This window comes from Gossypium hirsutum, chromosome D12 (assembly GCF_007990345.1).
Source record: "Gossypium hirsutum isolate 1008001.06 chromosome D12, Gossypium_hirsutum_v2.1, whole genome shotgun sequence".
Taxonomy (NCBI): domain Eukaryota; kingdom Viridiplantae; phylum Streptophyta; class Magnoliopsida; order Malvales; family Malvaceae; genus Gossypium; species Gossypium hirsutum.
In genome coordinates this window covers 9,974,310-9,987,288 of record NC_053448.1, presented here as the reverse complement: position 1 = coordinate 9,987,288, position 12,979 = coordinate 9,974,310, and the positions used below count along the sequence as shown (strand labels likewise).

At 32.7% G+C, this 12,979-nt stretch overlaps 1 protein-coding gene, 1 long non-coding RNA gene and 1 pseudogene across 2 annotated transcripts; 1 reads left to right on the top strand and 2 right to left on the bottom strand.

Annotated features, from left to right (window-relative positions):
* The first annotated feature begins 4,191 nt into the window (after positions 1 to 4,191).
* Positions 4,192 to 5,964, top strand: LOC107945765 (cytochrome P450 81Q32). Its single transcript, XM_016879881.2, has 2 exons — positions 4,192 to 5,189; positions 5,267 to 5,964. The coding sequence occupies exons 1-2, from the start codon at positions 4,305 to 4,307 to the stop codon at positions 5,882 to 5,884; spliced, it is 1,503 nt and encodes a 500-aa protein (XP_016735370.1). The 5' UTR covers positions 4,192 to 4,304; the 3' UTR covers positions 5,885 to 5,964.
* Positions 5,965 to 7,274: 1,310 nt separating this feature from the next.
* On the bottom strand, positions 7,275 to 8,480 carry LOC107945766 (probable transcription factor At5g28040; annotated as a pseudogene).
* Positions 8,481 to 11,253: 2,773 nt separating this feature from the next.
* Positions 11,254 to 12,421, bottom strand: LOC121224666 (uncharacterized). The gene is made up of 3 exons (XR_005922353.1): positions 12,285 to 12,421; positions 11,717 to 11,898; positions 11,254 to 11,466 (listed from the first exon to the last, which is right to left on the bottom strand). It is a non-coding gene; the product is annotated as an uncharacterized lncRNA (long non-coding RNA).
* Positions 12,422 to 12,979: the final 558 nt, after the last annotated feature.

Genomic DNA, 12,979 nt, shown 5'->3' with positions numbered 1-12,979 from the left:
ATTTTTAAAGGGGTCAAAATTCAAAATTTTCTATTTGACTAAAAGCTTAAAATGCTTAGATTTAATGTTTTATTTTTTGGAAGGCTTAAAAGCGAAATTATACCGTTTGGTTGAGGGGGGCAAGACCTACCACTAGCTATGCCGCAGCTCAGAAAATCACCTCCTAAGCATGTTTACATTCTCAATCTCTCCATTAAAGTTTAGGGTTTCTATAGTATAGTGAGAGAAAGTTTGGGTTAAAGAGAGAAAGCTTTAATTAAGGTAAAAAATTAAGTATCCTTTAAGCATGTTTACATCCTCAATCTTTCCATTAAAGTTTAGGGTTTCTATAGTATAGTGAGAGAAAGCTTTAATTGAGGTAAGAAATTAAGTATCCTTCTTTCTCATCTTTATCATTTGAGATTTGATTTTTGTTGTGGGAAAGTTATGAAAGTTTGAGTATCAATATTTTTGTTATATGTTTAGTGTTGAGGAAAAGGGAAATGGTAGAGGATGAGCTCCCAAGCTAGTGAAAAGAAAGATTTAAAGTGTTTTTTTTATATATAATAATGATTCGAACTCAGGATATTTTTTAGTAGATGAATACTTGATCAATAGACCATAACTTGGGGTTCAGAAAGATTCAAGGTGTTGATAAACTTAGTTTTAAACTTAAGTACATCCAAGAGGTAAGTACTCTTGAATTTGCTAACTTTCTTTCAATATTATTATTATTAGATCTGATAATTAGTATAATAAATGGTTAAATTTAAGTTGATATTGGAATGTGAATAAACATAAGTTGGCATGTTATGATAATTAGAAAGGAAATGGTAATATTAGTGATATTGGCTTAAATGTTGAAAATGAGTTAAGAACATACAGGTTGTTTGGAGACAACAGTAATGGTTTGCGTTTAAAAATTTTCCACAATTTTTTTCTTATGCCTGAAAAGATTATCAAGTCTAGTATTAATGTACATTAATATAAATTCTGAAACTTTTATGGTAATAAAATAATTGAGTCTAGTTTCAGAAATAATAAAAGGATTATAATTTCGAATTTTGCAGGTTAAGATATAAATGATTTAGCGACTGATGTATGACTAGACAACCCTGGTTTGAAGAGCTGTAATATTAAATTACTTTGTATATATGAGTTGTAATAAAAATGTTTATTATGAATGAACTAAACATATAAAACATGACACTAATTGTTGAGAAAAATATTTATTTGGATGAATATGTTATAAAAGTGTAAATGTAACTTGATTCTTTGATATTTGAAAACATATGAGGTAATTTATATTTGAAAACATATGAGGTAATTGACAACAAAGTATGTGAAACTTTGACACTGTCGCCTAGTAAATAAGTGAATGTGTGAAATTGTAATAAAGAAAAGAAAGATTGCTCGAGGAGCATCCATATGTGATTGTGATATGTGGTGATCAAATGTATGAATATGAGATAAGCATGATTTATGCTATATGTGAGCTGTGCAAATATTTGAATGATTAATATGTGAATTACCCTTTTGAGCTTAGTAGATTAGTTAAGATATAATTGGCATGCCATAAAAATTAATGTGGCGTGATTTTAATGAAGATATGTTATGAATGGAGATATGATGCCTTATGATAGAACACCTCGATGCAACTTAAGCCCTTATATGTTTGGTGTGTTAGGCAGTTAGTGCAATATGTGTGGTGTGATCAATTGAAATCTCGAATATCTAAGTCTCATCTTACTTAAGTTACAAAGGGCTATGAAGTTGATCATGATAATATGTTAATTTGATATGTAAGCAATAAGTGATGAACTTAATTCATAAAAAAGTTCAACTATAAGCTCATAAGTACATTGAAATATGAATTAATTTGTTAAATGATTATATTTGATAAAGATTAAGTGATTTAGCAAACATGTCAAATAATTCAGTATTTGGTTATAAGTGAGCTTGTATGCTAATCAGTACGACAACAACAAGTATGTGAGATAACAAAGAAAATTTTAATTCCAGTAAGTTAAGCTTTGTGAAATGAAAATGAATTTATTTATGGAAATCAGTATAGATCGGAAATGAAATTTAAATTAATATAGTATAAGTCGAATACTCACTAATTGAACAATAAGTGCTAACTATGCAAGTCATTTCAATAAGTGGTACGAAAATGTGTAATGAATTATACTTGAGTGTTGAGTCCTATTATGAATTTAGTATGAAGTCGGCATAATTAAAACTCAACCATATGTTTGTATAAGACTCAACACTATTGTGAATAAGGTAAGATATGAAATTTGAATGTGTTTCCTAAGCTTTTTAAACTTGACGCGTTAGCTAGTTTATTACCCAATTTAAGTGATTTTAAATAGCCGGAGGAAAGATAAAATAAAATATATAAAACTTGAAACTTTTAAAAAGTGTAAAAATAAATAGCCCTCAAAACTAGTATGAAGGATGGAAATGTAAATGTCACTCTACTTTTTTCAATCCATTGAAAGAATTCATTTTAGAATTTTTTTAAAAATATTTTTATAACTTTTTCGTAACTTTACTAATTTTTTAAAAATATTGTATATATATTTTTAAATTTTATATGGTTTTTATAATTTTCTATTTTTTATAATTTTGATAATATATTATTTACATTTTAATTTTTTTATAAATAGTTCTACATTGAATTTTCTATTTTTAAATTATTTTTAAAATTTTTATAGATAATAAGGGTAAAATTGATTGAAAGTATAAAAAGTAAAATTATTCCTATACCAACTAAAAAAATGCCACCGTTAGCCACTTAGCGATCAACGATCGGGTAACAAAAAAAACAATTTGAAAAATATTAGTGACCAAAATATAATTTTTTAAAATTAAATGATGAAAACAAAAATTTACCTAGAATTGAAAAACTAGTTTTTTTTTTAATTCATCACTTATATTCAACTCAAACTTAAACAAGATGTTATGTAAAAAAAACTTAACAAGAATTAGGGATGGCAACAATGTGGGGTAAGTTTTTGCTCGTCCTAACTCAAAATTTGACCAATCCATCCCGACCCTGACCTAACCTCAACTCTTAAGAAAAAAAAATCCACCCCAAACTCAAAATTTAATAATAGATCAGACTTCGCCTCGCCTCGCCTCACCTCGACCCGAATTTGATTTAATTATTTTAAACCAAATAAGATTATTATTATTTAGTTTGAACTTAAAACTTAGTGTATTTATTTATTTTTATTTATATATTTGTTTATTGAAAACAAAAATTTAATATATGTATTAATGTATATATTAAGGGTATTTCTCAAGATAGAATCGGACTCAAATCCAACCCGACCTGAGTATTTTTTAATTTCACTAAACTCAACTCGCTCCAACCCAATTTTCCGAAAAAAAATCTGACCCTAAAAGATCGGGTTGAGTCCATGAAAAAGAAGAAGCACAAATGGAGACGGAGTCGAGCGGAGGAACTCAATTATTTCAAGTGCAATGAATGACGTATGGCATGCAGGAGGCATGTTTGACCTAGGTAGGTCAAAACTCTTTTATTATATTTTAAATTACATTTTAGTTTTATTGAAAAAATATACATGTTGGATTGTTTTTTAAAATGCTTTTGGTGTCTAATATAATTTATATATTCAAATTGAATTTTACAAATAATTAATATTAATTACTTTAAAATATTCAAAATTTGTATTTCATAATCAAAATTTTAATAATGAATTACAATAAATTATTTTTTATATTTTATTGAAATATTGTAATATAAAAAATTTAAATACTATTTAAATGCATTTTTTTTAGTTTACAACATCACGACTAAAATGAATATTTTAGCTCTTAAAAGGTTTTTTTTGTCAACAATACTAAACATTTAGATTTTAAATCAAACTTTTTAAAAACATTTTTCAAAAGTAATGCTAAACTAGCTCTAAATGTACAATTTTACGCATAATAACAGAATTTAACCAACGTTACCTAAAATTTCAAAAACAAAAAAGTATAGGTCTAAAATTGAGCAATTCAAAAGTATGAAGGACTAAAATTCATCAAATTCATGCATTATATCTTAATTTCCCTAACAAAATTTCTTAACTTCGACTCGTAGATAAGTAATGCAAAACATGGTATGACCCTAAAAGATCAAACTTTCTAGTGCATTTGAAAAATCAAACATTTGACCCATTGAAAAGTAGGTCAAATTTGGAAACTAGAGTTAATTGTTTGGACGACACTTATATGTAAGCCCGATATATAAACATTTTAGGTGTTTCAATAAAAAGAAGAAAAAAAACCCATCAAAAGTAAAGCCAAAAAGAATGGAAGAATCAATAACTCTCTACTCATTTCTTTCTTTTATATTTTTCATCATTTGTTTAAACTTGTTTCTTCGATCAAGAAGACACCGTAAAAACCTCCCCCCAACCCCACCGTCACTCCCCATTGTTGGCCACCTTCACCTCCTAAAACCACCCATCCATCGTTTGCACCACACTTTCTCCCAAAAATATGGTCCGATCTTCTCTGTCAAGCTTGGTTCCCGGCTCATGGTCGTGGTGTCGTCCTCGACCGCAGCCGAGGAATGTTTGATCAAGAATGATATCATTTTCGCAAACCGACCCAAGTTCATCATCGCCAAGCACTTAGGCTACAATTACACTACACTTATCTCCTCGTCTTACGGTGATCATTGGCGCAACTTACGTCGAATTGGTGCCACCGAGATCTTCTCTTCGGGTCGCCTAAACGCCTCCGTAAACGTTCGGAAAGACGAAACCAGGCGGTTGATGCTAAGACTGTCGACTGATTCGCGTCAGGACTTCGTCAAAGTGGAGCTGAAACCCATGCTTTCCGACTTGACGTTTAACAACATAATGAGGATGTTGGCGGGAAAACGGTACTACGGGGATGAAGTGACGAATGAAGAAGAAGCCAGGGAGTTTAGGGAGCTTATGGTGGAGGTAGCTAAGAACAGTGGAACGGGAAATCCAGCAGATTACTTGCCTGTGTTGAACTGGTTTGGTCTAGGGTTTGAAGGAAAGCTGAAAAAGCTTGGAAAAAGATTGGATGGATTTTTGCAGAAGTTGGTTGACGACCATCGAAGTAATAAACTGAAGAATAATAGTATGATTGATCATCTCCTTTCCATGCAAGAATCTGATCCTCTTTACTACACTGATGAAATTATCAAGGGGTTCATAATGGTTAGTTTCAGTCTTTCTACTCTGATCAATACTTTGTAAGTATGATGAAATTAAGAATATTGCTGTGTCGTGTGCAGGTGATCCTATTTGCAGGAACTGATACATCATCAGTGACAATGGAGTGGGCAATGGCCAATTTGTTAAATCACCCGCAAGTGCTGAAGAAAGCTAGAGATGAAATAGACAATTTAATTGGTGAAGAAAAGCTGATTGAAGAATCAGATGTTCCCAAACTGCATTACCTTCAAAGTATAATATATGAGACACTTAGGTTATACCCTGCAGCGCCTCTTTTGGTCCCACACATGCCATCCACTGATTGCAGCATAGGAGGATACGACGTGCCAAGTGGCACAATTGTGTTGGTGAACGCATGGGCCATCCATCGAGACCCGAACGTATGGGATGATCCAACAAGCTTTAAGCCTGAGAGATTTGATGGTAATAGTGAGAAAATAGAGCATTCTCAGAAGCTCTTGCCGTTTGGGTTGGGTAGGAGGTCGTGTCCAGGGGCCAATCTAGCTCAACGAACGGTGGGTCTGGCTTTAGGATCATTGATTCAGTGCTTTGAATGGGAAAGAATTGAGGGGAAGGAAATTGATATGAGCGAAGGTAAAGGGACCATTATGCCTAAACTTCACCCTTTGGAAGCTTTGTGTAAAGCTCGCCCCATCGTCGATAAGCTTTTCTATTAACATTTTTTCTTTTTATATTTAAATACTTTGTACTTTACTAAGTGATTTTTTGGAATGAGATTGTCAATGAAGTTATTTTACAACATTTGTTAAGCATTAAAAGGTATTGATTAAAATATCAGAAAAGTTACATTATCATGTTTAATTCTTTGATTACTTTACTAATAATGTAATGATAATTTACAAATTTACCTTTATTAAATAAAAGATAATATTCATGTACTTAATCTCATTTTCTCAGCGGACAGGGCAAAATGGTTGATGCATTCATTCATGCATCATTCAAGAGGCAATATGATGTGTGCCTGCATGTTCTTCAAGCACCATATCTCATTGCTCAAATCAGTCACTACATTACATGCCATGCCAGTATTTCGGCCTAAAACTCAAATTTGGCATGATCAGATTGAGGCTTTTAAAACATAACATGCATGATGATCAAAGCAATTGAAAGGGTTGTTTCAAAAAATAGGAACAGCACTAAGAATCTTCATCCTGCAATATTTATAACTACTGTGATTCTTAAATTTCACTTCAGTGCCAGAAAACACTTCTAATAATTGAGAGTTCAGTGTATGTACTATCACTCACACACAAAAAGAAAAAAAGCAAACATCTTCAACTTCAACATGCAATTCCAATTGAAATTGATGTTATAATTTCAGAAGTTAAGAGAATTGTGGAACAGAAAAGTAACGATGTGGAGATATATAATTAAGTCAAACAAAACAACAATGTGGAAAAGGTGAGAGGCAAATATAAAGACTGATTAGTTTCTGCAAGATGCAAGATGACTTCTCTAAACAGTTTGAAATTCATTTTTCGAAGCCGAGAATACTGTGTTGCCGGATGAAGCAAACAAAACTCAATTGATTTTGTTCCTAAAACACGTGTTGCTCGAAATGTTATCTAACCAAGGAAGAATAATGCACAGGACAAATGAACCTAAAATGATTAAGATCTTATCTAATTGCTCTAACTACTAAGACTGACAAAGTACTCTGCAATTACCCATCCAATGTTACTCTCTAAGAACCTTGGGTTATTAAACATAAAATGCTCCATAACTCCAATAGAATCTACCCAAAGCATTCTAGCAAATCTCCACGATAAAACATTATAATTTCAATTATCCAAGTCAAACTTTTAGTCGTTGCTATGAAACAATCTATTCACCCCTTTTAATATTTAATAAGTCATCCTCAGATTCCTCATAACAATAGCATTTGAACTCAAAGAAACTTCATTAACATTAGAAGCTCACAGTATTAATATATCAGATTTTTTATCAACAAAAACTCCAATATGAAAGAACATTGAAACCTGAACCAACCTGAAAATTTATCTGCTATGATGAGCAACAGCAAGAAAAGTTTATCATCCCAACTGATGAGCAATAACCACCAGTTTTATCAACAATAACTACTGAAGTCGAGGGAAATCCATGAACATTTGAAGCTCACAAGTATACCATGTGAAAGAAAAAATCAGACTTTTATAATAAAAAAAAACACTCCAATACGGAAGAACATCGAAACATAAACCAACCTGAAAATTTATCTACAAGGGCTGGAATGTACAAATTTTTATCATCTCAATTATTCGACCAGTTCTAGAAGAAAAACTCATCGCCTAGTCAAAGAATTCTCGATAACCAGCCTCAGCCGCCTACCCAACACGTCAAACTCAGAAACCCTTTGCTCCTTCCACTTCCTCTCCGTTGTATCCATGCACACCACACCCTGCTTCGTGAACATCACCCGAACCTCCTTGATACACTCATCGAACGCATTCAACACGCTTTTCGCCAACACCCCATCAATTGTCTCGCCACTAATAACCTCATCCCTTCCCGCGGCAAAATCATAATGCAAACTAACCCCGTTAATCTTCACTTCCCCGTCATCATCAATTGTGTCACAATCATCAAAACCATTCCCAGCAACGCCATTAAACCCGGAACTGTTCTTACCAAAAGGGGAAGAGGAAGCAAACTCGGGGCTCCAAAGCCTTTTAGAAAGATCAAACAGAGCTCGATCATGAAGAGAGAGAGAAGAAGGGTTCAAGCCTCGAGCCAGCCTAGAGGAAACGACCCTGAACTTTTTCCTAAGTCTCCTAAGCTTTTCGGAGAGTTGGGACTTGGTATAAGGTTGAGACATGGAGTGGGAAAAGGAGGAGTAGAAAAGAGGGAGGTCTTTGGGGAAAGAGAGATGATGGGATCGGAGAAGGGCTTGGAGGAAACGGATCTCGTCGGGCTCTGACCAGATCCGTTGGAATTTGAAAGGAGGGTTTGGGGTTGGGGTTTGGGTTTGGGTTTGGGGGAGGAAGAATGATGGGTTGGTATTCAAGTTTTGGGGTGAAGAACTGGGGGTGGTGAGGGGATTTACGCTTGATGGGGAGTTTGGAGGCAGAGGGTTTAGAGGGGTGGGGTTGGCTGGAATCCATGGCTAGTCTTTTTTTTTCTTTTCTCTTGGGGGGGTTAGGTTTTTTAGGACTTGGGATGGAAGGTGTGTTGGGGTTGAAGGTGAACACCAGAGCGAGGGTGAGGCTCAGCTCCCATCAACAAATCCAATAACCACTCAAAGGGTTAATGCTTAATTAGAAAACTGTCACCTGGCACAAATTTTCTTTTTTAATATATTAAGATTTTTTAATTTATTTTTAAAAAATTATGCCACATGAAAAGGTTTTTTTTTCCTAGCAGTGTTTTGTACAATAATTTACAACTTCAAGCACCAAAATAATAATAATAAAATACCAAAGGGGTAAAGCTTTAGAGCTAAATCTACCTTTTAACCCCAATTAAAACAAATCTTATGTATTAAATTGATATTATGCTTGTTGAAGCAAAATCTGATTTGAAATATCACCTTTTAAATTTATTTATATTTATAAAAAATCAATCAAATTCCATTTTAATTTAATATTTAATGATTTTATTTGTTTATTTATTAGTTTTTGTGTGATATAAATCGCATCATATATAAATAATGTAATATATTATATATTTTGAATAGATAATGAAATTGGAGGAAAATTTAGAATTTAGAATTTGGCTGTGGACTAGAATGGAGTTGGAGTAAAACATGAGGGAGGGAGTGTGAAATTAGACCATAAGTTAAAATGATTAATGGAGAGTTAAGTTATGGAAATGACTACTAATGCCCTTGAATGAGCTAGAAGAATGGATTAATTGAGGAGGTTAGCATTTTGGATTATGAAAAAAGAGGAAATTATGAGGTTAATTGATAACCATTGCTTTGCCGTTGGAACTGGTCAAGTTGCATGCAAATGTGGCAATATTGTGTGATCTATTGAAACAAGAGTAATTAGGTGAAGGAAGGTGATTTAAATTTTTTTTTTATCATTCATGTCTTTTTTATAATTTATATTCAGATTTGTAGTTGCCCCTTACAAAAATATAATTTTTAATATTCGAAGTTGTGCGAGAGTGCAATGTGTCTTATTATTATCATACCAAAACATAAGAAGTTATAAAAGAATTAAACTACATAGTTACGTTTAAGTTTTCTTTTGTCACCTAATTTTAAAAACTTTCAAAATGATCATCCAATTAATCAAAATTTTATTTTTTGTCAATTTCCTTAAGTGTTATTAAGTGTTCAATTGAAGAGTGAGCTGACAGTTCAAAATTTGGAATAATAACAAATTTAGCTCTGAACTTTTATATATTGTGGCAATTTAGTCATTATTTTTAAAAAATTAACCTTCAATGTTTACATATTGTTTGAATTTAGTCCTAACTCTAAAATATTCAAATATATATAAAAATTTTCAAAAAATAATAATATATAAAAATAGAATCAAGATCTAGCTATTTTTTAAATATATATTTAAATTTAATATATATTGAAAATATTTATGTATTTTTTTATTTTTTTAGAATTAGGACCAAATTGAGACAATATATAAATTCTGTGTCACATCTCAAAAATAGGGTTAATAGAATCAGGGTTTGTGAAACCGAGGGTGGTCAGGCCTGATTTATAAGGTTATCATTGTGCGTGTGTTAAACAAGAAAGTTACTAGCTTAATGGTTAAGTGTTAGTGAATTTGTCTTTGAAACCCAAGTTTAAATCCCTCCATTTGCATTAGTTTTAAACCCAAGCAAGTGTCACACCTCGTTTTAAGAATAAATGTTGTAAGAATCTAAATAAAATTGAGTATTTGGGCTAGCGATTAAGTAATGTAAATATCTCTAGAGATCCTAGGTTCGATCTCCCTTTCTCTTGTTTTATTATTTTCGGCAAACTAGGGTAAAGTCACACTCCAAAATAAATATATACAGTTAAGAAATAAGATTAAGCGAGAAATGAAAGATTTAGAGCATTTATCCTAGGGGGGTCTCAAGTTCAAAACCTTCCGTCCTTTTATAATTTCTTAAATTTTCGACAAAAACAGACAAAAACATATATACGATTAACTGTCTAAAATAAGTAAGAAATGAGCTACAACTTCAATGGTTAAACATTAGTACCCCTCCCTAAAGATTCAAGGTTCAAGTCTTTTCCCTATCATTATTTCTAATTTTTTTTTGGCAAACCCCTAATTCTAACTATAACACCCCTAACCCATATCCATCACCGGAATAAGGTTATGGAGCATTGCTGGAATATACAGATCAAATACAGACATTTCATATTATTTAACATTCACGTCAGATATTATTCATAAAGTCCCTTATATGAGCCCTCGAGACCCAAAACATGCATTAGAAACAAGTTGGGACTAAACTAGGTACTCAGAGAAATTTTCGCAAAATTTCAAAATTTTTCCAAGGTACAGGGGACACACGCCCGTGTGGTCAGGCCGTATGGGCATTCAAAATAGGGCACACGGCCATGTCCAGCCCGTGTCTGTACCCGTGTAACTCTCTGACTTGGTTACACGGCCAAGCCACACGCCTGTGTGCTAGGCCGTGTGAACATCAGTAAATAACTGCAAGGGTCACACGGCCAAGCCACACGCCCGTGTGCTAGGCCGTGTGATCAATTCTGAGCATTCTGTTTTGAATTTTAAAGATGCATGGGACACACAGCCAAATCACACGCTCGTGTCTCTACTCGTGTGGACAAAAATAGGCTATTTCCAAGGCCACTTTTCTCACCCAAATTGTCTTCCACCTACATCAACACTTTAACACATTCATAAGGCAATACCAATCATTCAAATCAAGTTAAAACCAAGTTTAGTACATATTATAACATCCTATATATCCAAGTATTCAATTTCCCCTAAGTGAACCATTTCACATGCATGCATATCTTATCAATTATACTAACTCAAATCAATTAATAATGAGCCTATATAATTTTCATCATTTAACTAATTGAAAGACTCATCAAACACATTAAGACCATATATAAACTCATCAAAACATGTCTTTCACAAGCCATTCCATTGGCTAGTTACAACCAAACATTTACATTGCCATCATTGGTCATATTTAGCCTATACATGCCATTATAACCAAAATTAGTTTACTATATATATACCGAAAAGTCTGAGGGATAGTGTGATGTGACTCCGACTAGCTTCCAACCTTTACGAGCTTTCGAGTACTATAAAACAGAGGAAATAAAACAAAGTAAGCATTTAACGCTTAGTAAGTTCATATAACAAGAAATTTACTTACCAATAATTTTCATTTAAATAAGCATACAAAATACATCCAAACAATTTGGCTAATAGCCTAAACACCCAACTTCATAAAACATGTTAGTCATTTATTTCACATGAATATAAAGAATTATGTATGAGCTCATCAACATCAAATTCCCATGTATTTCGTGTATATACAGATTGTAATACCTTATTTTTGCCCGGGTCAAAAGGGCCCAAATTACAAACGGGCCTATGTGGCCCAAATCAAACAGAGGCCCAAAACCAAACCCCAAATCCAGTGGCCCAAACAATCAGAAACCCTAGGGTTTTTAGGATGAACTTGCGCCGCAACCAGGATCTTTGCATTAGCCGCCTCCCCGGATCTTCATCTGCACACAAAAAAGGAAGCAAAACAGTAATGGAAAGAAATCAAAGGATTGAGAATCAAATCAATGTAATGGAAAGAAATCAAAAGATTGAGAATCAAATCAATGTAATGGAAAGAAATCAAAAGATTGAGAATCAAATCAATGTAAACAAGATTTTATTTCTATATTTTTTTATTATGGCTATATAAAGCCATTAAGGATACATTATTGGGGGATCCGATTTTGAAAAAAATCAATAAAGAAAAAAACGATTAACAGTTAAAAAAAAAGGTGATTTACCATTTTTTATTTTTCTCTGCGTTTCTCTACTGTGTTCTTTTATTTTATTATTATTATTATTATTATTTTTCTCCTTGGCAAAACAAAAAAGAGGGGAATATACGTACCTGCGTAGAGGAAGACAAAACCCTATTTGCTGCCAAATTGGAACCGGAGGGGAGATTCGGGTTCGCCGAAGTGGTTGTGGGGGCTAGGGAGTTTGGGTTAAAGAAAACCCTAGCAGAGAGGGAAACTCTCTGCTTTCTATTCTTTAAAAAAAAAGAAATGGAATGTTTTTAGAAAATCTTTTATTTTTAATAATAATAGCAAAACGGCGCAGTATCACTCCATGACCTGCGCGTGTGACCCGACCGGGGAGGATCCGCGTGCTTTTAAGCAGAGGGGTAAATTTCTCTTTTAGCCCCTCTGCCTTTATTATTTTTACACTTAAGTTTCTTTTATTCTTAAAATTTACCCCTTTAATTTTTCTTCGATTTTAATTTAATCATATTTGAACGACGCCGTTTTGGAGGAGAAAGGGGTAATTTCCTTTCCAGCCCCTCTGAATTATTAGCGTGTTCAATAGGGCCCTCCAGTCTCCGTTTATTCGTGGATTGGCCCCATATTTCAATTTCTAATTCAAATTAGTCCTCTTTTTGTTATTTTTAGGAATTAATTAATTTAAACGGTGTAATTATTATTTTTATTTCTATAATTTATATACATAATCATTATTATTTTCATAATCTATATATACAAGTGCACATTTATTTCAAAATTAAATATATACATATATACATATATCCATATATTTATTTTCTTA